Source organism: Hemitrygon akajei, chromosome 12, assembly GCF_048418815.1.
Source record: "Hemitrygon akajei chromosome 12, sHemAka1.3, whole genome shotgun sequence".
In the NCBI taxonomy this organism is placed as follows: domain Eukaryota; kingdom Metazoa; phylum Chordata; class Chondrichthyes; order Myliobatiformes; family Dasyatidae; genus Hemitrygon; species Hemitrygon akajei.
In genome coordinates, this window is record NC_133135.1 from 20,531,081 (window position 1) to 20,555,536 (window position 24,456).

Genomic DNA, 24,456 nt, shown 5'->3' on the forward strand with positions numbered 1-24,456 from the left:
AACCTGTGGTACATGCTTTCAGGCTTTTGTATCTCCTGCCCAATGGGATGGGGGAGAAGAGAGAAATGTCCAGGGTGGGTGGAGCTTTACATAGGCAGCAAGAAGTGCAGACAGGATCCGTGGAGAGAACATTTGTTTCCATGATGTGCTGAGCTGTGTCCACAATTCTGCAGTTTCTTGTGGTAAGGGTGGAGCAGTTGTCATACCAAGCTATGAAGCAACTGGCTAAGATGCTTCCTATGATACATTGATAAAAATTAGTAAGGGTCAAAGGCGACATAACAAATTTCTTTAGCCTCTTGAGAAAGTAGAAGCACTGATGAGCTTTTTTGGCTGTGGCTTCAACATGGTTGGACCAGGACAGGATATTGGTAATGTTTACTCCTAGGAACTTGAAACTCTCAACACTGTCAACCTGATTTCATGTAAATCACCAGTGTGTGCACCACCCCCTTCTTGACAAGCTTTTTTTTTTGACATTGAGGGAAAGATTGTTGATATGACACCATGTCACTTAGGCTCTCTATCTCCTTCCTGTACTTCAACTTATCATTATATGAGAAATGGCCCACTCTGATGGTATCATGTGCATATTTGTTTATGTAGTTAGAGCAAGCTGTTCTGAGTACACAGGGAGTAGAGTTGGGCTGAGGACGCAGCCTTATAGGGTGTTGAGAATAATCATGGTGGAGGTATTGCTGCATATCCTTACTGAATGTGGTCTGTTGCTTATTATTCTGTTTCTGCCCCCTTCATTTCCGTACCACTTTCAGCTAGGAGTCAGCAGTTACTAATGTTGTAGCTTATATCTTTGTTTTGTCCTGATGAAGGGTCTCGGCCCGAAACGTCGACAGTGCTTCTCCTTACAGATGCTGCCTGGCCTGCTGTGTTCCACCAGCATTTTGTGTGTGTTGTTTGAATTTCCAGCATCTGCAGATTTCCTCATGTTTGCTCTTTATTTTGTTGTCTTCTTAGAAATTGCTCTCATTCTTATCTACTAAAAAAAGTAGTTCCAAGTGTTTCTATAAGTTGAGCACCCCTTATCTGAAATTCCAAATTCCAAAAACCTCCAAAATCCTACATTTTCTGAGTGCTGACATGATGTCACAAATGGAAAATTCCACAAGGAGCTAGAAGGGTTCCCAGGTGATGTGCAAGTCTCTACACACCACAGACAGTTCTGAGAAGTGACTTCACATATGTACTAAAGAGTAGATAATGAAAAATAGAAAAAAACTTCATAAAGCCAAAAATGAAGATCTCAATCGTGTAGTGTATTGAAAGAGTGGATTTATCAACGTCAGAGTAAACATGCGCCACTTAATTGTATGCTGATTATGAAACAGGCAAAGAGCTATCACGACAAACTGAACATAATTTTGAATGTTCTGCAGGCTGGTAGCAGACATTTAAGAAAAAGCATAGAATTAATTTTTTAAAGAATTGTGCTGATATCTCTTCTGCTGATCACAAAGCAGCAGAGAAATTCATTGATGAGTTTGCCAAGATCGTCACTGATGAAAATCTAACATGCTGAATGACTACATCAGTACATATGTGTGATGAACAAGTATAAGACAAAAACTGCTTACCAGTAGCACTTAAATTCAGAGTCAGGATGAAGGCGATGCCAAACAGCCTCTGACTGTCCACCTGGTCAGCTTACCTTTCTGGTGGTTCAATTTACACATTATTGTTTCATGCACAAAATTATTTAAAATATAATTTTAAACTATCCCCCCTCCCATCATAGTTGATGTGGTATGGGCAGCTGTTTGAAATTGATGGCAGATATGAAGCCAATCGCAGTCCTGGAACCCAGTAATAAATGTAGTTGGGGGTGGTCATTCAACTGACAGTCTGTGGAGGACACAGCTACATCGTGTCAGACTGTGCTTCAACTGCAGACTGTTCGCTTTGTGAGCTTCACGCCAATTTCATGTTTGGACTTGGGTCCCACCCCCAACGTATCTCATTATATAAATGCAAACATCCCAAATACAAAAAAATCCAAAATCCGAAGCACTTCTAGCCCTAAGCATTTCAGTTAAGGGTTGCTTAACCTGTGCTGGAATTTTAACTAGTGGATAAAGAATCTGTATTCTCAGCACAAATTACTTTCAGCATAATTAATGATCTTGTTTTATTTGAAAGATAGTGAATTTTAAATTCAGAAAACTGGATGTCTCCCTAGGTAAATTAATAACCTTTAGGAAACTTTACTAATTGCATTGCTTTGTGGGTCTATGAAGATGCTCTTTTTTAAAAAAAAAAAAGGTTCATTGACAGCAAGAATGTTTTAAGTTTTTGATGGAATGTTTTGATTCTGATTTAATCTTACTACAGTAACGCTATGTAATTATTAAAGGTTAGTTTTTACTCACTATAGCAAAGAAGAAGGCATTTCAGCCCACTGAATCCATGCTAACTCTCTCAGAGCTATGAGGTTTCTCTATTATGTGTTCGTCAACTCCCCCTTTGATACTTCTGCCACCTAACTACGCCGAAGGGTCACTCACAAAAGCCACCTCCAGCACAGCCACATATTGGCTATAGTAGAGGTGGCTATTGTAAAGTACCCCATGGTGTAGCTAGGTAGTGGCTGTAGTATTAATCACTGAGGACTTCCCTGAGGATTGTCACCTTGTTGTGGTGGAGAAGCTTATGAGTTCCTGAGACCCCAAGAGCAATACTGGCTCGAATTTAGCCATTTGGTGCTTAGCGCCTGGTAGGGTTACCCATGGCGGTAAGATCAAGGGAGTGGTTCCAGTCAAAGAGGGACCTAACCAAGAGCTCAGTGACAGAGCTGGTGGAAGATAAAGGCGCATCATATCATCTTGCATTTTATGCCACTGGACCCTGACCCTGATCTGTCAAGGACCATGCATCAGCCCCCCCCATGTTAAACAAAAATGATACACAAGCGTTCTCCATTAAGGGAATGCTTCCTAACATCCCAGGGACACCCCTTAGGAGAACATCATACTCTGCTCGAGGCATTGTAACTACAGCTACCACTTCTTATGAAATGCACTGCACTTGCTCACCCAGACTACTCTGACAGTATGTCACAAACACAGGACAAGGACAGCACATGTATCACCAGCATTTTCCCTTCCAAGTCTCACATCATCCTAACCTGAAAACAGAGCTGTTCATCATTACTGTGTGCAAATTCTGGTACTCCCTACCCCAAACACCAGGAGATTGCAGTGATTAAAGAATTGTCATTGTCATCTTCTCAAGAGCAATTTAGAATGGGTAGTAAATGCAGGCTTTGACAAAGTCCTGAAAATTAATTTTAAGTAAGGCTCATATTTGGCGACTTTAAAATTGGGCTTTTCTATTAGTGGAGAGTTGATAGTGATTAAAATGTTTGTTCTTTGGGATTAAGCCCATTTTCTTCTGAATAACTCCAAATAATTCTCTAATAATATCACCAGTATTTTCAGAAGTGAATTTAATATGCCAAAATTGCCAAAATCAAACCTTTTCAAATATAGAAACTTTGTCCACCTTAAAATTGGATATTTTTTAAAATCACACTGCTTGTGAGAGAGTATTAATATTCTTTTGACTGTTGTGATATTTTGCATGGGAGCAGTTGTAAGTTTCAAGGTTCTCTTGAAATCTTCATAGAGAATTTGATAGCAATTATAAAAGGTTATATTCTTTATTCCTAGCTTACCCAAGTTATTGGCACCTTTTCCACTTTCGATGTCTGATATATTTTCCGAACTAAGTAACCTCGTAAAAACCTTCAGGTAAGTGATTTGACTCTGAAATTGTACATGAGAATGCAAATGCTGATAGATAATGTGCATCTGTGTTTAACAGCTGAGGCAGACAGCCATTAATGGATCTTCCTGGATTACATTGAGAAAACTTAGGCCTAACTTTCCTCAGCCAAAACTTCTACTGATTCATCATGGACAGCAAAAGTAAACAGCAATATTTTTTTCCACTGTAACTTCTTTCCTTTGCTATCTCTATTCTTTCCAACAAAAGGAAAAGTAGCAGCTTCATGAGTTTTTGCTTAGTAAAACCAAGACCAAATTGATGACCTGATGAAAATGGCCTATCCTTGCAGTCCATTCAATCCAACTCCAAAACCACTATCTCAAGTAAAACTAAACAGTTGTAACTCCATTTAACCGTGAGCTGAGACTTTGGTTTCCACTGCTCATCTCTGCGTTGATTCAGTATATCAGAATTTAAATTTCATGTGTTCCAATTTTCAGTGCTATTTCTATTCTCCCAAGAAAATATGGGTGTTATAAAGAAAGTGGTAATCAGGTACCCTGGAAAATAAAAACTGAAGTAGGTACAGTGTCATGAATTTTAAGAATAATATTATTACATAAATCTCTTGGATTTTTTGAGGGTGTTAGTAACCAAGGAGGGATATTGGTGAACCAGTTGATGTGATGTATTTTGCCTTTCTCAAGGCTTTTGATAAGGTGTCACAGGGAGATCACTAATAGAATGTAGGGCATTGAAGTTAATGTGCCATTATGGACAGAAACAGACCTAAATTAGACTGATGATTTTTGGTTTGAGGCTGTACGGTGCTGATCAAGGTTTGCTGATGATGCAATGCAGGTAAAAATATGGTTTATGAGGAGGATGCATAGTGGTCTTGGTGAGAGAGGCAAGTTAAGCAATAGACATTGACGAGGAGGTGGAATATAATGTGGAAAAATATAAAGTAGAATATTGATAAGTATTGAAAGAAATTAATGTTCAAAGAACCCTGAGTGTGTCTGTAGATCATTCACTGAAGGGTAACATTGAGGTTCAGCAGACAGTTAGGGAGACCAACAGTACTGTATGCCAGCCCTTATTATCAGAAGAGAACAGAGAGAGATAGTCTAATTAAATGATGCCTTTGTGAGATTGCATCTGGACTATTGTCATGGAGTAATATAGCATAGTTACCTAGGATCAAGCATCCATTTACGTGAATCTCAATTTTTTTTAAAATTCTGCTTGCATTCCCCCCTCCATAAAGTCCTTGACGAGTATTTACATAGTATATCACTCTGTTCTTTATATAAAGGGTAAAAGAGAGCCGAGGGTAGGACCAATACAAAATGATGCTGGAGATATTGTAATGAGAGATGCAGAGATGGCAGAGGAACTGAATGAATATTTTGCATTAGTCTTCACAGTGGAAGACGTCTGCAGTGTACCAGACATTCAAGAGTGTCAGGGAAGTGAAGATTATGAAGTAAAAAATCTCCTGGACCTGATGGAATGCACCCTTGGTTCTGAAGGAAGTAACTGGAGAGATTGCGGAGGCATTAACGATGATGTTTCAAGAATCGATAGATTCTGGCATTGTACTGGATGACTGGAAAATTGTAAATGTTACTCCAATATTTAAAAAGGGTGGGAGGCAGCAGAAAGGAAACTACAGACCTGTGAGCCTGACATCAGTGGTTGGGAAGTTGTTGGAATCGATTGTTAGGGATGAGATTACAGAGTACCTGGAGACACATGGCAAGATAGGCCAAAGCCAGTATGGTTTCCTGAAAGGAAAATCCTGCCTGACAAACCTACCACAATTCTTTGAGGAAATTACAAGCAGGGTATATAAAGGAGATGCAGTAGACATGGTGTACTTGGATTTTCAGAAGGCCTTTGACAAGGTGCTGCACGTGAGGCTGCTTAGCAAGATAAGAGCCCTTGGAATTACAGGGAAGTTACTAGCGTGGGTGGAGCATTGGCTGATCGGCAGAAAGCAGAGAGTGAGAATAAAGGGATCCTGTTCTGGCTGGCTGCCAGTTACCAGTGGAATTCCACAGGGGTCAAGGTTGGGACCACTGCTTTTTACGATGTATGTCAATGATTTAGACTACGATATTAATGGATTTGTGGCTAAATTTGCTGATGATACAAAGATAAGGGGAGGAGCGGGTAGTGTTGAGGAAACAGAGAGACTGAGATAGTTTAGGGAAATGGGCAAAGAAGTGGGAAATTAAATACAATGTTGGAAAGTATATGGAAGGGTTCCCCAATTAGTTTTCCACAAGGGCCAAGTTATCTCAAGCATGCCAAGCTAAGGGCCAAAACATCCAGGGTTATTTTCATTGCACCAGTAAGTAGTTTTATGGCCGGATGTTGTTGTTGCTGCTATTACCATTATTATTATTATTAGTAGTGGTAGTAATAGTAATAGTAATTTAAGACTGGGATTCTCAAAGCCTGTGTTGTGGGTCACACAAGAAAAAAATGCACTCTTGAAACAAAATAAGTCCAAAACCAACCATTTAATTATGACTCCAGCTATCACAACTGTCAGCTGTCACAATGAGAACTCATCTGGCACTTAAAATATACGCACACGCACACGCACACACACACACGCACACGCACACACACACACACACACACACACACTAAACATGGTAGTCTTCACCACTTCTCTTCCACACACAGAGTTTTAGTAGTACTGCCTTTTCTCTCATTTAATCTATTTGCTCTTTTTAATTAAGCTATGTAGCATTTGAAGTATGAAGTGTAGCTATAAATGAAATTTTCGGTATTATTGTTGTTGTAACATTATTATACCACAATAAGATTGACAAATGGACAAAAATAAATTGATTCACTCACCAATCAGTGAGAGAAGCGACAGTGACGGGATGAGGCAATCCTTCTGGTGTTAGGCCTGTATCCTGTTGTGGCAATCCTGAGGCACTGGCCAAGATGTGCATTGGAGAGTCTGTTTCTGTCCTGGTTCTTGATAGAGTTCATTGAAGAAAACGGTGACTCACATATGTACATGGAGGGGAACAATGTGAGTAGGAGCATTGCAGTAGCGCTCGTGTTTTTGAATTGAGTTTGGGGAACCACGTTGATCCAAAAAGCACTCACCCCAACGTCCTTGTGTTGTGCTTTGAGCAAATCAGATGTTCCCATTTCCAAGACCTCCATCTGAAGAGTTGCCTCATCTGTGGAAGGCACCAGCCTTTTGGCCTCTGCAGTCCGCTGGCCATCAGCCGAAATGGAGAACGGCTGTCTCAGGAAGAGGAGGATGTCACCTGAGAGTTTAGGGGAGCTTTCAAATCGTTCCCTGAAGTTTTCTGCCAGGCTCATCACGAAATCCTTCATCACTGGATCCTCCCGCATTTCATTCTTCTCGCAATCCTCCCACAGACGTGGAGAGTGCAACTTTCTCCCGTGAATGTCATGTGCTCTATGGGGGAATAGGTCAAGTGTACAGTGTGGGATGAGGTTAAAATAAGTTAGAGCAGTGCGTGCTTTATTTACATCTTATGACAGGTGCATTCACGTAAGTGCCAGTGGGTCGGCGTGGTCCAGACATTTGGTTCTCGTGGTCCGGACCTGGCCCACGGTCCACCTATTGGTGTTGTCTGGTGTATGGCCATGCACTTTGGTGGAAGAAATAACCGGGTAGACTATTACCGGTATTTAGATAGGGAGAGAATTCAAAATGCAGAGATGCAAAGGGACATGGGAGTCCTTGTGCAGGATACCCTAAAGGTTAACCTCCAGGTTGAGTTGGTGGTGAAGAAGGCAAATGCAATGTTGGCATTCATTTCTAGAGGTATAGAATATAAGAGCAGGGATGTGATGTTGAGGCTCTATAAGGCACTTGTGAGACCACACTTGGAGTATTGTGTGCAGTTTTTGGTTCCTTATTTTAGGAAGGATATATTGACATTGGAGAGGGTTCAGAGAAGATTCACAAGAATGATTTCAGGAATGAAAGTGCTACCGTATGAGAAATGTCTGGCAGCTCTTGGGCTGTATTCCCTGGAGTTCAGGAGAACGAGGAGGGATCTCATTGAAACAGTCCGAATGTTAAAAGGCCTGAACAGATTAGATATGGCAAAGTTATTTCCCATGGTAGGGGATTCTAGGACAAGAGGGCACGACTTCAGGATTGAAGGACGTCCTTTTAGACGCGGAGAAGTTACTTTAGTCAGAGAGTGGTAAATTTGTGTAATTTGTTGGCACGAGCAGCTGTGGAGGCCAAATCATTGAGTGTATTTAAGGCAGGGAATCAAAGTGTATGGGGTGAAAGCTGGCAAGTGGGGATGACTGAAAGAATTGGATCAGTTCATGATTGAATGGTGGAGCAGAATCGATGGGCCGAATGACCTGCTTCTCCTATATCTTATGGTCTTGTATCTGAGATTCACTGTGATAGACAGCTGAGCACTTGTTACTGTCCTCTGACATTGAATGCCACATGGTGAGACTGACTCTTTACAGTTATTCTCCTGCACTGCACTCAAGTAAAGAATACAGTGCCTATAAAAAGTATTCACCCACCTTAGAAGTCTTTTTTTTTTGTTTTACAACATTGAATCACGGTGGATTTATTTTGGCTTTTTCTTTGACACTGATCAACAGAAAAAAACTCTTGTGTCAAAGTGAAAACAGATCTCTACAAAGTGAGCTAAATTAATTACAAATATAAAATACAAAATAATTGATTGCATAAGTATTCACCACCCTTAATATGACACACCAAATCATCACTGGTGCAGCCAGTTGGTTTTTGAAGTCGCATAATTAGTTAAATGGAGATCTGCTTTTGGAGACCTGTGTGCAGTCAAGGTGTTTCAATTGATTGTAGTAAAAATACACCTGTATCTGGAAGGTCCAACTGTTGGTGAGCCAGTATCCTGGGAAAAACTACTCCATGAAGACAAAAGAACACTCCAAGCAACTCCACGAAAAGGTTCCTGAAAAGTACAAGTCAGGAGATGGATACAAGAAAATTTCCAAGTTAGTGAATATCCCTTGGAGTACAGTTAAATCAATCATCAAGAAATGTAAAGAATATGGCGCAGCTGTAAATCTGCCTGGAGCAGGCTGTCCTCATAAACTGAGTGACCATTCAAGAAGGAGACTAGTGAGGGAGGCCACCAAGAGACCTATGACAACTCTGGAGGAGTTACAAGCTTCAGTGGCTGAAATGGGGGACTATGCATACAACAACTGTTGCCCGGGTGTTTCACCTGTCACAGCTTTATGGGAGAGTGGCAGAGAAAGCCACTGTTGGAAAAAAAACTCACATGAAATCATGTCTAGAGTTTGCCAGAAGGCATGTGAGAGACTCTGGAGTCAGCTGGAAGAAGGTTCGATGGTCTGATGAAACCAAAATTGAGTCTTTTAGCCATCAGACTAAACGCTATGTTGGTGTAAGCCAAACACCGCACATCATCAAAAACACGCCATCCCTATTGTGACGCATGGTAGTGGCTGCATCATGCTGTGGGGATGCTTCACTGCAGTAGACTCTGGAAGGCTTGTGAAGGTAGAGGGTAAAATGAGTGCAGCAAGATCCAGGGAAAGCCTGATGCAGTCTGCAAGAGAACTGCAACCAGGGAGAAGATGTGTTTACCAGCAAGACAATGACCCCAAGTATTAAGCCAAAGCTACAAAGGAATGGCTTAAAAACAACAAAGTTAATGTCCTGGAGTGGCCATGTCAGAGTTCAGACTTCAATCCAAATGAGAATTTGTGGCTGGACTTGAAAAGGACTGCTCACTCATGATCCCTATGCAATCTGACAGAACTTGAGCAGTTTTGTAAAGAAGAATAGGGAAGAATTGCAGTGTCCAGATGTGCAAAGCTGATAGAGACCTATTTACACAGACTCAAGGCTGTAATTGCTGCCAAAAGTACATTTACTAAATACTGACTTGAAGTGGGTGAGTATTTATGCAATCAATTATTTTGTATTTAATAATTGCAATAAATTTATAATAAGACATACATAAGACACTATAATAAGACATACAAAATTCTTCCTGTATCTTAAGTCCTATTCCAGATTAGGCCAGTTTTAGAACCTGAAACTCCCATTAATTTCAATGCATATTCCAGGCCTACCGATCAGGAAGCAATGGGAATATTGACATAATTATTTTAGAATTTATAATTATTTTCAAAGATCAGAATGGGTTTGTAATTTTATTTTGAAATTTCTTTTTAAGTATACCAGCTTCAATAACTTTGTCAGAGTCTTATTAAACTGTCAAAATGTTTCACAATTTTGATTATGACAGATTTAGCTTTGTCATATTTTCTTGTTTTCCAATGGCATTGAAGTAAACCAATGTGCAACCTTGACCCTAGTCAGACTTAAACCTGGGTCATTGTAGCTTGTGTAGCAGTAGCTTTCAATGTTGGAGGCAGAACCTCTGCAGCAGGCTGCCTCAGACGTACCTAAACAGAAAACAGTAAAAATATACTTGTACTGGTCTATTTTCTATTGTGTAATGAAATAGATGATCTAATTTATAGTTCAAACAAATATAATGAATTACCCTGATCTAATTTCAGGAAGCCATTTTGATCTGTTGTGCTTTAATCTTTATTTAATGATGTAGGTCTACAGTAACCTTAAAACTCGTGTTACTTAGGACTAAGGATTACATTCATATATTTATATGCCAGAAAAAGATAATAGCCATCTTTTCATTTTCCATAGTAATTTGCCATGTCCCTTAAGCAACCCCACACTAGCTCAATTTTATTATGAGCGTATTTTAAAGCAACCTTCTGAAACATTGCATTTTTTGATACGGCAAATTTCAATGGAACTGAGTGTTTAAGCAAAGAAATATTTAAAGTGAGATTAATTGTAACAATCTTTTACCCCAAACAGTGCTGTTTATCCTTTGGAAGGAAAATAATGCTTTTCAGGTCTTAATGCACTCAGTAAACAAGAGAGAGAAAAAAAGATTCAGCAATAGCAATTTTCTGCTTCACTGCTTTAGAGAGAAGACACAGTTCATCTCCTTTCAGTTAACAGTTTTTTTGTCTGTGCAGCTGAGAAATGGACTGAAGGTGCCCTGGAGACCTTGCACAGCAACCAATTTTCTCAGCAAATCTCCAGGTGCCTGTTAGCAATTGTTAAGAAAAACTGAGATACTGAATTTTTCTCCAGAGTTAGCGAACATTGAGGGTTCTGAGTAAAGGAAGGAATACAGACAGCTCTTGTGTTATGGCCATTCCACTAACAGAATTTCACCCTTACAGAATCCAGAAAATCAGTACCCATAATTTGAATTATAGAATAAAATATCCTGTCGCAGAATTTACATGGGAAGCAAGAAGAATGTAGATAAGTATTGTGTACAGTTTTGGCCTCCAGGGTTAAGGAAGGACATCCTGGCTGTAGAGGAAGTGCAGCATAGATTCACGAGGTTAATTCCTGGGATGTCTGGACTGTCTTACGCAGAGAGGTTAGAGAGACTGGGTTTGTACATGCTGGAATTAAGGAGATTGAGAGGGGATCTGACTGAAACATATAAGATTATTAAGGGATTGGACAAGATAGAGGCAGGAAATATGTTCCAGATGCTGGGAGAGTCCAGTACCAGAGGGCATGGTTTGAGAATAAGGGGTAGGTCATTTAGGACAGAGTTAAGGAAAAACTTCTTCTCCCAGAGAGTTGTGGGGGTCTGGAATGCACTGCCTCAGAAGGTAGTGGAGGCCAATTCTCTGGATGCTTTCAAGAAGGAGCTAGATAGGTATCTTACGGATAGGGGAATCAAGGGATATGGGGACAAGGCAGGAACCGGGTATTGATAGTAATTGATCAGCCATGATCTCAAAATGGCGGTGCAGGCTCGAAGGGCCGAATGGTCTATTTCTGCACCTATTGTCTATAAATATACACAAAATTTGTCTTTCAACTAGTTTTTCTCAACACATGCACGCGTGACAAGGTTTCACAGTACAGAAAATCACCGTTTTCTTGGAACATTTTCTAAGAATGCAAATCCCTCCCCTTGAATTAAATTGATTTCAAGATTGGGGGGGGGAGAATTAAAATATGCAACCGCCAAGTATTGTGGACGAAACAAAAAATAAAATTTTAGAGTAATATAGCAAGAAACATGTTCCCCCCCCCCCATATATTTGAACTGATGGTAGTAATAAAGAGAGGGCATGTCCCAGATGGTGAGACCCCTTAATGGTAGATGCCACCTCCATAGGCCATTGCCTCTTGAAGACATTTATTGAACTTATTTAGTGTCTGTGTTGTGGAAGATAGTCCATATTATGGTGGAGTATTGCAGCCAGAACATCTTTGGGCATGGCATGAGCTCAAGCCTAAACTTGACATGTTTCAATAATGTTGCTGAAAGTTGGCATCTAAAAAAGGGGGCAAAACATGGGTGCTTTGGAAAGATTAGAGTCAACCCTGCAGTACCAGAAAGAAAAATCAATGCAGGTGATTCTCAGGCTAAGCTTCAATAGTCAAGGAACTGTTTGAGTGTGGAATTGTTTGACTGAATGATACAGAACAGACTTGGTAAAAGATGGTTTGCAGGCTACAGACAGGTTATGGATGATTTAATGTGGCTTAGTGAGGTTGGAGGTGACATCGGATGCACGGCAACTCTGGCAGGGTCTGCAAGACATTACTTCCTACAAAGCGAAACCCAATAGCATGAATAGCAGCAAGGCTTCACTACCAGAAAAACTCAGTGCCTGCTATGCACGCTTTGGAAGGGACAACATAACTACAGCTGTTAACATCCCTGCTGCACCTGGTGAGCCTGTGATCTCCGTCTCAGAGGCCGATGTTAGGCTGTCTTTAAAGAGAGTGAACCCTTGCGAGGCAGGAGTACTCAAGGACATTTTCAATCTCTCAATGCTACAGGCGGAAGTTCCCACTTGCTTCAAAAAGGCAACAATTATACCAGTGCCTAAGAAGAATAATGTGGGCTGCCATAATAACTATCATCCAGTAGCACTCACATCTATAGTAATGGAATGCTTTGAGAGGTTGGTCATAACTAGACTGAACTCCTCCCTCAGCAAGTACCTGGACCCATTGCAATTTGCTTATCGCCACAATAGGTCAATGGCAGACACAATCTTAATAACTCTCCACATGGCTTTACACCACCTGGACAACACAAATACCTATGTCAGGATGCTGTTCATCAACTACAGCTCAGCATTTAATGCCATCAGTCCCACAATAGTGATTGAGAAGTTGCAGAACCTGGGCCTCTGTACCACCCTCTGCAATTGGATCCTCGACTTCCTAACCGGAAGACCACAGTCTGTGCAGATTGGTGATAACACATCCTCATCACTGACAGTCAACACTGGCTCTCCTCAGGTGTGTGCTTAGCCCACTGCTCTACTCTCTGTATATACATGACTGTGTGGCTAGGCATAGCTCAAACACCATCTACTAATTTGCTGACAATACAACCATTGTCAGTAGAATCTCAGGTGGTGACGAGAGGGTGTACAGGAGTGAGATATGCCAACTAGTGGAGTGGTGCCGTAGCAACAACCTGGCACTCAACGTCAGTAAGACAAATGAGCTGATTGTGGACTTCAGGAAGGGTAAGATGAAGGAACACATACCAATCCTCATAGAGGGATCAGAAGTGGAGAGAGTGAGCAGTTTCAAGTTCCTGGGTGTCAAGCTCTCTGAGGATCTAACCTGGTCCCAACATATCAACATAATTATAAAGATTGGCAAGACAGCAGCTGTACTTTATTAGGAGTTTGAAGAGATTTGGCATGTCAACAAATATACTCAAAAACTTCTATAGTTGTACCATGGATAGCATTCTGACAGGCTGCAACGCTGTCTGGTACGGAGGGGCTACTACACAGGACTGAAAGAAGCTGCAGAAGGTTGTAAATCTAATCAGCTCCATCTTGGGTACCAGCCTACAAAGTATCCAGGACATCTTCAGGGAGTGGTGTCTTAGAAAGGCAGCTTCCATTGTTGAGGACGTCCAGCACCCAGGGCATGGCCTTTTCTCATCAGGTAGGAGGTACAGAAGCCTGAAGACACACATTCAACGACTCAAGATCAGCTTCTTACCCTCTGCCATCCAATTTCTAAATAGGCATTCTTTGGGCACTACCTCACTTTTTTAAAAATATACATTCAGCCCTCTTTATCCGCGGGGGATTGGTCCCGGGACCCACCCCTGCGGATACCAAAAAATGCGGATGCTCGAGTCCCTTATATAAAATGGCGTAGTATTTGCATATAACCTACGCACATCCCCCCCATATACTTTAAATCATCTCTAGATTACTTATAATACCTAATACAATGTAAATGCTATGTAAATAATTGTTATACTATGTTGTTTAGGGAATAATGTCAAGAAAGAAAAGTCTGTACATGTTCAGTACAGATGCAACCATCGTAGCTCTTCTGGGAATGCTGATACCCTCTCGACATCAGCCGATCACGATTCTCCCGTGATCTTTAAGTTCTTGAGGCTGTAGCGCTTTACATAGCTAGCCAGCCATCCCTTACTAGCCTTAAACTCCTTCCTCCCGCTCACAACACAAGTGGCGAACGAAAGCGACGCGAGTCAAACAATGCTCAAACAACGAGTAATACTTTTAATCATCTCTAGATTACAGTACTTATAATACCTAATACAATGGAAATGCTATGTGAATAGTTGTTACACTGTATTGTTTAGGGAATAAGGACGCTTTGGAGGAGGCTCAATAACACTAAAGTCAGGATCTGTGGAGGTTAAGGGCTGAGGACCACTTCGGCAAGCGACATGCCATTTTTCAAAAGATCGAAGATTTCTACTTTCTTGGCGAGAAATAGCACTTTATGCTCCCTCTTAGCCTTTGAGGAATTGCTTTGATCACTTAATAGCTTTTTAGAAGCCATTTTTTCACAGAAACAAAGTAGCAACTGAACGAGACACAAAGCGAACACTGCTCAAACAACGAATGCTGGAGAGAGAACTTCCGGGATTTCCGGATCCGCGGTGGGTTGAACCCATGCATAAGGAGGGCAGACTGTACAGTATTTCTGTTCTTGCATATTTTAAAAAATCTGTTCGATATACGTATAACTTAACTGACTTTTTTTAAATTTTACTTTTTTTTTCTCAGCTGGATTATGTATTGCATTAAACTGCTACTGCTAAGTTAACAAATTTCACATCAAATAATAAATCCGTTTCTGATTATGATTATGTACAATGTGTTTTAGGTGTCTGAGAGACATCCCAGCAAAGGTAGACGCCTGACTTAAGAACTTAAGATGAGGAAAATGGGCATAGATTTGGAATGGCACAGCATGTTTAAGATGTCTGCGGAGGAACAAAAGATTAGCAAAGTGGTAGTTTGCAAGAATGGAAAGCACGGTGATAACTAGAAAAATATTGCTCTAGGTCCTGTCATGTAGTTAGTTTCCTCATTTTTTTAAATATATGAGAAATCCAGGTGTGCTTTACACCTACCTCTTTTGAAAGTTTTGAAGTAAGTTTAGGCGATTGAAGATCTACCTCCTGGTGCACAGTCTTAACTGGATAGTTACAGTGATGGGTAATGAAACATTGTGGTGGCTTTCTACATACCGCATGTCACTGTCATCACATTAAGCTCAGACTAATGACTGTAACATTGATGGCTTTCACTTTCCCTGCAGAAATGTTTTCCTTTTCTTTAGGTGAGAATTTTAATACTGTTTCAGTAAACAATTATTGAAGTCTAAGATTAATGGACCACTATTGCTTGCGATTTTGTTCTTGTCCCTGTACTGAAAGCTTTGTTCTTCTGAGAATCTGGCCCTGAGGTACAGTTTGCCTTAAATGTGACTGACCTTTGTCTGCTACTGCATACATGGATGTGCCACACCTGTAGGTTGTATGCTTTTAGCCCTCCTTTTAATACAGCCACAATAAGATGATTGCACTATGACAGGTGGTTGCTCTGGGACTAGTGACTGAGTAAAGGGTTTTTGTTTGGAAAAGCTTCACTGCAGTCATTGAACAGCCTGGTGATATTAATGCACTAACAGATCTATCTGGATGTACTTGAGCAAATCATTCATCTCCTCACTGCTTGGTTTGTAAACTGCTTCTGGATAGCAATATACTGGGTGTGAAGTTGCTGCAAATCGATATGAAAAGAGGCTGCTCTAATTGATGCAGATAACTGCATTCTTTGGTTTGTATCAAAGAATGTTGCTTCCCCACTCTGCAATCAATAATGTTATCCTTGTAGAGCATAAGAATAAAGATGCTATCACTGGTATTTTTCACACTTACCCCATGTGAATTTAAGCTGTCTCTTTCATTGTATCTCATGGCAGATTAGCCAGAATGTTGCAATTGAATGGGCTGTCAAGATGAATATGTCAATCATTTTATTTGATGGCTGATAAGCTGCTCATTTATTTCAGAGTATTCATTTAAAAATTAGTCCAGAAAAATCTCAAAAGTAGAGAAGTTTATTTGTTATATCATTGCTAGGTCTAGATGCATATTATAAAGATTGGCTTTATTTGTCACATCTACATTGATATACGTATCTACAAGATATAGGAGCAGAATTAGACCATTTGACCCATCAAGTCTGCTCTACCATTTAATCATGGCCGGTCAAACTTTTCTCTCAGCCCAATCTCCTGCCTTCTCCCCATATCCATTCATGCTCTGACCGATCAACAATCTATCAACGTCTGCCTTAAATGTACATAGTACATAAAGATTTGGCCTCCACAGCTGCCTGTGGCAAAGAATTCCACAGATTCACCGCTCTCTGGATAAAGTTAGCGTTCATTTCAAGGGGACTAAAATATAAAAGCAAGGATGTGATGGTGAGACCTACTGGTGAGGATGTATTTGTCTAAATGCAGTCTGGGTGAAGTGATACCTGCTAAAAGTGAGAAAACTGTAGGCGGTTTAATAAAATTTAAGTGTGTGCTGCTGAGAGCTAGCTCGGTGTTTGTAACTTTTGATACTTTCTGAATGAAAGTTTGGAGAAGGCATTGAATTTTGTCTATGGGTGATATCTGTCTTGCTTTTTGTTGAATGTATTTGAGTACTATACCAGAGAGCAGAGTCTGAGGGAACTAGATTTTTGTAAACCAGGTCTTCCATGACGTAGACAGTCCCTATATTACATTTTGCCAAGCAAAGAATTATAACAGGAATGCAGCTTGTGTACAAAAGACCTCTTCACCTGTTTATCCTTTAATTGAATTTGAATACTAAATATATTTTGCTGTATTGATTATTACCACAGTGATGTTTAGATCCTGAAGAATAAAATGATGTATTTTTGATGTATTTCAAAAGTTGAAATAAATGTTTGTTCTAGTTCTGTTCCCCACTTTAGGTTTTTGTAATTATTTACGAAAACTAATGATAGGGAAATATAGTAATGTTTTCTGACTTATTTCTTTATTGATATTTGGAAAGAAGGGATCCTCCTGGGTGGATCAGGAGGAGAGATAATGGTAGGCTAATCTAGAGGGTTAAATAACACAGGATCCAGGGCAAGCTAGCCAATTGGCTTGAAGGTAGGAGGAGGAGGGTGGTGGTAGAGGGTTGCTTGGAAGAACACTGGTTTATAAGAGGAATCAATGCTAGGTCCACTTTTGTTCATCAATTATATTAATGATTAAAATGCTAATGTACGAGGGGTGATTGATAAGTTCATGGCCTAAGGTAGAAGGAGTCAATTTTAGAAAACCTAGCACATTTATTTTTCAACATAGTCCCCTCCTACATTTACACACTTAGTCCAGCGGTCGTGGAGCATACGGATCCCTTCTTTGTAGAAGTTGGTGTCTTGGACCTCCAGAAGTGATCCACAGTAGGGGTGATTGATACGTTCGTGGCCTAAGGTAGAAGGAGATGAGTTATACAGCTCTCATTATATGCACGTGCAGTTCAACTCTTTGAGTGATTATGCAGAAAGTTTGAAGTTCATAACTCATCTCCTTCTACCTTAGGCCACGTACTTATCCATCACCCCTGCTGTAGACCACTTCTGGAGGTCCAAGATGCCGACTTCTACGAAGAAGGGATCTGTATGGTCCATGACCGCTGGACTAAGTGTGTAAATGTAGGAGGGGACTATGTTGAAAAATAGATGTGCTAGGTTTTCTAAAATTGACTCCTTCTACCTTAGGCCACAAACTTATCAATCACCCCTCATAGGTACCAGATTTAGTAAGTCTGTGGATGACACTAAATTTGTGGTATAATGGACAATAAGAAGGTTATCTAAGATCACAAGGGATCGTGGTCATCTGGGCCAGTGGGCTGAGGAATGGCAGATAGAGCTTAACTCAGAAGTATACCAAGAATTGCATTTTGTTAACACAAACTTGCACAGTCAATGGTTGGGTCCCTTGGAAGTGTTGTAGAGAGATCTAGGTGAGCAGATGTAGTTGTAGTTCCTTGAATTGGTGACTTCAAGGCAGAGAGAGTGGTGAAGAAGGTATTTGGCACGCTTGTCTTCATCATTTAGGGTACAGAGTACAAAACTGGAGTTGGGACATCACATCACAGCTCTACAAGCCATTGGTAAGTCCATATTTGGAATATTGCAACCAGAAGAATGTCATTAAACTGAAAAGAAATAAAGATTTATGAAGGTGTTACTGGGACTGGAGGGTTTGAGTGTAAGGAGAGGCTGGATACGGCAATACTTTTTTTCATCAAGTTTGTGGGGTGATTTTATAGAGGTTTATAAAATCGTGAGGAACCTAGATAAGTGACTAGCCACGGCCTTTTCCCCATGGCAGGAGAGTCGAAAACTGGAGAGCATGGGTTTAAAGTGAGAGGAAAAGTTTTAAAAGGGAACTGCAGAACAACCTTTTCACTCAGCAAGCTGCCAGAGAACGTTGTGGAAGCAAGTTCAGTTAGGCATTTTAAAGTGTGAACAGGTACGTGGATAGGAAACATTTAAAGCAGCATTTCCCAACCTGGGGTCCATGGACTCCTCGGTTAGTGTCAGGGGTCCATGGCATAAAAAAGGTTGTGAACCCCTGGTTTAGAGGAAAATGGGCCACAGCAATCAAATGAGACTGGCTCAGTTAGATAACTTGTTTGGCATGGAAATGTTAGTATTGAAAGGCTTGTTTCCAGAGCTATATATAACTCTATGATTCTGTGAGCAGGTGTAGGTTACCTGAAATTAGAGAATTCTGTATTCATGCTGTTTGCTTGTAGTCTGCTCAGGAGGAACGTGAGGTGCTGTTCCTCCAGTTTGCATATGGTCTCGCCCTGGCTGGGAAGAGGCCAAGGACAGACAAGTTGGTGTGAGAATGCGGAGGGGAGTTGAAATGGCTCTGAAACTGGAGCTCAGGTATATTGGCTGGGAGCTGTGGTATCTGACCAAAACCGTGTCTTTGTGTATGCACTTGAGCTCTTTAAGAAATAAGATCGTTTTTATTATTAATTGAAGGTTCAAGAAGTCGCTTCTTTTAGCTGATTATTTTCTGTGATTGTTTTTCAGACTGACCAACAAAAATATTATTCACAGAACTCAGGAGTGGACCTTGATTGCGGTTGTGCTGCTTTCAGTGTAAGTGTTTCACAATGTTATTTTTGTTCAGAAGTTAATATAAAATGTCCTTGAGAAGAGTTTATATTGGATAAATGATTAGTAGTCACATAAAGTTTAAAAGCATGAAGACTACATTTATCACTTTCTTTACTGGTCAGTTTTGAAAATAGTCTGCGGTTGGGTTTGCTTCCATCATATGAAATAATACACTGAAAATGTACAAAATGCACACTTTTTTACTGTGTAAAATTTCATAGCACTTGTATTTTTCATAATCTGAACCTCTAGATTTGTCCACTCTTGTTGGATTAGATTTACTCATATTAATTCCAGCTGGTGGACCTTCTTTACAGGATTAGTTTTATAATGTCTTTGTATGTTGTTTTACATCGGACATCATCAGGTTGTTTGATTCAAGATCTTTTCATCCTGGTTCACCCATGTCCTCAGCTGACGTTTATAGTACCTGCTTATTTTATTAAACACCGCTGTCTTGTTCTGAATTGAAGATATCATGGAAAGCTATGGCAACACACACAAAATGCTGGTGGAACGCAGCAGGCCAGGCAGCATCTATAAGAAGAAGTACAGTTGACGTTTCAGACCGAGACCCTTCGTCGGGACTACGAAGGGTCTCGGCCCGAAACGTCGACAGTGCTTCTCCCTATAGATGCTGCCTGACCTGCTGCATTCCATCAGCATTTTGTGTGTGTTGCTTGAATTTCTAGCATCTGCAGATTTCCTCGTGTTTGCATCATGGAAAGCTATAAACATTTTTCTCTCTGTTGTACAGTTCTGGGTCCTTGTGCTGTAGGTACATAATATATAGCGTACTGAATAGCTTATTAAATGTTAACATTTATATTACTGTTTTATTTATGATTAAGTAAAGTAACTTGTATGTATTTAAATACTGTATATCCAAATCTAGTCAGGGAAAAACTGAGTTAAACTGGAATAAGTTCCTAAAATGAATATTTGATATTTTGTTTTAATTTTGAATTGGAAAAAATGGAGATTCATTCCAGTGCAGCATTTAAGCATTAAGTATATTTTAATGTATGATTTAAGGGAGATGGAAAAATTGCCTTTCAATGTTTTGCTTGATCATGAATTAATGCATTTGGGCAACAAGATCGTTGTTTTGCATGTTATTTCCAATGAAGACCTCAGCCATTATTGTTCTTGTTATCTAGCCCCTATCCTCTATTTCTTTAATTCTATAAACATTCTCTGCATGGCACTGTCTTTAAACCACTCTGTTGTCAAAATTTTAGCAGGGGGTTGTTGTGATAATTTAATTATTAATTATTTAATCAGATTCTGATACTCTACATTTATTCCATAACTATAATGTTCCTTTTTTTAAAAAAGGTCACATAAATTTCAAGAATTTATTAACTGTTAACAAGGTTACATATGTGTACTGACCTCTACACACTGAATGACATTCCAGTTATTTTAACTTCTGCAATCTATTACAGGAAATGTATTTATTTATTGAGATACAACATGGAATCTGTTTCCTTTCAGACCTTTGAGCCACTCCACCCAGCATCCCCAATTTAATCCTAGCCTAACCACTGACCATTTAACCTTCCAACCAGTATGTTTTTGGACTATGGAAGAAAACTGGAGTACCCGGAAGAAACCCACATGGTCACAGGGAGAATGTGCAGACTCCTTACAGGCGGCGACGGGAATTGAACCTGGGTCGCTGGTAATGTAAAGCGTTGTGCTAGCCACCACACTACCGTACCCAAATTGTGATCTCGTGGATATGAGACTGAATATAAAATCATCCTTGTTGAGGAATTAATTTGAGGAATAAAATTAAAATAAAATTATCTTGTTAGCATAGCACTCCATCAGCAATTATGCATATTATTATCAATGTGCATGATAGCCAATAAATTCAGGGTTTAAGTCAAGTTGTTTATTGTCATTTAACTATATACATATATATAATGTTTATAACCATTAAATGTATATGGAAACGAGACGACGTTTCTATGAACCAGGGTGTAAAGCACAGTAATGCATATAACACACAATAACTTACAAAGGTAAAGATGAACTCTACAGATGAATCACGCATAAGTAACAAACTAAAGTGCATAAATTAAATAGTGTAAAGTATGGAACAGATTAACCAGTGACACTTTGAATATGAACAGCAGGAAGTTCAGAAGTCTAATCGTCTGAGGGAAGAAACTGTTTCTCATCCTGACCGTTCTTGTTTTTATGCATCGTAGTTTCCTGCCTGATGGTAGAAAGTCAAAGAGGATGCTGGATGGATGGGTGGAATCCTTAATAATACCAAGGGCCCTGCATACGCAGTGCTCCTGATAAATGTCCACAATGGATGGTAGGGAAGACCCCTATGATGCTCAACTGCTCCCATACCAGATGGAGATGCAACTTGTCAGGATGCTCTCAGTGGTGCTTTTGTAAAATGCAGATAAGATGCAGAGATATGGGTGGGGGAAGCCTTGCTTGCCTCAATCTTCTTAGGAAGTGGAGGTGCTGCTGTCCCTTCTTGTTCAGGGGGGTGATATTAAGGCACCAAGTGAGGTCGTTCGTGATGTGGACTTCCAGGAGCTTGGTGCACTTAACTCTCTCTACGGATGTTCGCATAGGGGATGGTTCGTCTGCACCTTCTTCAAGTCCACAGTGGGTCTTCTCCACATTTAGGCTTAGGTTGTTCTTTTCACACCAATTCACCAGCTGCGCCACTTCTTCTCTGTACTCCATCTTGTCATCGTCCTTGATGAGGCCAACCACAGTTGTGTTCCACAAGCCTGATGACATGGTTTGAGTGAATCCTGTGACGCAGTCGCCCGTCAGCAGCAGCTGTGATGGTATTAAGAATGCAGTGGTATTCATTCATGTCCAAAACTAGCTGGTCGCTTTATCCGTGTTTCGTTTTCTCATATAAATGCCATCTTTCTCTTTGCCTGTTATTTGCTGGGTTTACATATTAATTATTTATTAATCTGAATACCAATTTAAATCAGTTCACAGCCTAAACACAGTGTCTTTTAATTTTGTGTGATTTCACCAGTTTAATGTAAAGTGTAGTGCTTTGATTGGAGAATAACAAAAATAGTTGAGAATTTGAGGTGCTGCCTGACTTCATGAAGCCCCAAATGTAAAGAATATAAGCTATGAGGAACACTAGAGATTCTGCAAATGCTGATTTTTAGCGTAGCAAACACAAAATTCTGAAGGAGCACTGCAAGTCAGGCAGCATCTGAAGAGTCAACATTTTGGACCAAGATCCTTCTGGCTGAGTCCTAATAAAGGGCCTTGATCTAAAATGTCAGCCATTTATTCCTCTCCATAGCTGCTGCCTGGTCTGTTGAGTTCCTCCAGCATTTTGAGTGTGAAATTATGAGGGACAGTGACGTGTGGTCAGGTTATAGACAATACAATTTATAAGGGAGAACAGAATCAATCAGGTTTAATATCACTGACATATGTCGTGAAATTTGTTATCTTAGTGGCAGCTGTACAATGAAGTGCGTGATAAATATAGAGAAAAAAGAGTTACATTAAGTGTGTATGTGTGTATATATATAAAATGTCCAATGAATAGTTGAGTTAAAATAAGTAGTGCAAAATGACAAATAAAGAAGTAGTGAGATAGTGTTCATGGGTTCAGTGTCCATTTAAGAATCGGATGGCAGAGGGGAAGAAGCTGTTCCTGAATCACTGAGTGTATGCCTTCAGGCTCCTGTACCTCCTACGTGATGATAACAGGGTGCATTCTGGGTGGTGGGGATCCTTAATGATGGATCTATGCAAATACTTTTATTATAATAATAAGTATTTCTTATGGTAACAATAATTAACTTGTAACCCATAAATCTTACACCCAGTTGATTGGAGCTCTTTGAGCGCTTGACATATATGTGCAGTTCCATTCTCGTCCACATTTTAATGTTGAGAGAGTGTGGACAGCATTATCCTGCATTCTTGTGGTATTTTGCTAATGTCTTTATATTGGTAGAAATAATTGCAGTTTTTGATCACTTTAGTTATAGAACAAAATCATTTACTTTCTAATTGCAACCAAGATTCTGTGTATGGGCCAAGTGCTACATGTAGCCTTTAACATGAATCCTGCATTTTAAATAAATCACTGGTGGTTTAATGTTCTGCCAGAATAATAAGTTTTATCAGTTTTGAAGCTTTCGAGCAGTTGGAATATTTTCAACTTGGATTACAGAATTGTAAAGATCTCACTCCAGGCTGCACCATGCTTCTCTTTGGGCCTGCCAGGTCAGAGGAACTTCTTGGGTGGAGATGTTCCCAGTAGACATTTGCAGGTCAAAATATGCTGCAGGCTATCTTCACAGCATCCTCAGCATTGCATTTCCTATCCTTGATATTACTTCAGTCTGACACATTATTTCAGCTTTCCTGTCCCAGGGAAGTAAATTCAAGCAAGTGTTAGTGAAGGCTTCAGTAAGTCTTGCATCTGTGTTATAAAGCCAGCTAGTGCTCAAATGAGTCATTAAATCAGAACACAGAAAGTAACTTTACTGGAATGCTTTGATATAAATTTTTAATCGACTGTAAGAACAAATCTTTTGTCATTTTTATTCCTAACTTGTATGGGTGAACGGCTAATTTGTGAAACAGATCTTATGAATTTTTTAACGTTTCTGGCACAATTTTCACTGCATTCAGTGAATCCATAGAATTCAACAGAACAGCAGCAATTTACTTTCTATAAATTTAGACTCTTAATGTTTTTGCACACTTGAATAGATTTCATAAAGCACCCGCAAACCGAAAATGTCATGCTAGTATTTGTTTTGTTCGCTGCTGTGATTTCAGCCATGACCAGTTACAGAATAACATTTACAGATTCAAAAACATTCAAGAGGGTAATGGATACTGTTCTTAGTACTTTGTGGTTTTTACTGATTTTCATGTGCTTACAAACTTTAGTTCTGAACTTGCATTATCCGATTAAATCTGATTAAATTACATTTGTAATTTGTAATTCACAAATTAGCTTTGTCAATTGTATGGATTTCAGTATACCTTCTGAATTTACAGTTGTGTTTAAGGTGAGAGAGTAATTTGCAAAATTAAATGATGCAGATAAATGCATCTTTCAATATTTTGCTAGTA

The 24,456-nt window shown here is 39.8% G+C and overlaps 1 protein-coding gene across 3 annotated transcripts in view; it reads left to right on the top strand.

The window, feature by feature from the left end:
- The window catches only part of rpap2 (RNA polymerase II associated protein 2), a 99,530-nt gene that overhangs the window by 28,930 nt on the left and 46,144 nt on the right, over positions 1–24,456 (top strand). For all 3 annotated transcript variants that reach the window (XM_073062672.1, XM_073062673.1, XM_073062674.1), the window contains 2 exons: positions 3,684–3,764; positions 19,261–19,329. In XM_073062672.1, coding sequence (XP_072918773.1) covers positions 3,684–3,764; positions 19,261–19,329 — 150 coding nt within the window. The remainder of the gene's footprint in view (positions 1–3,683; positions 3,765–19,260; positions 19,330–24,456) is intronic.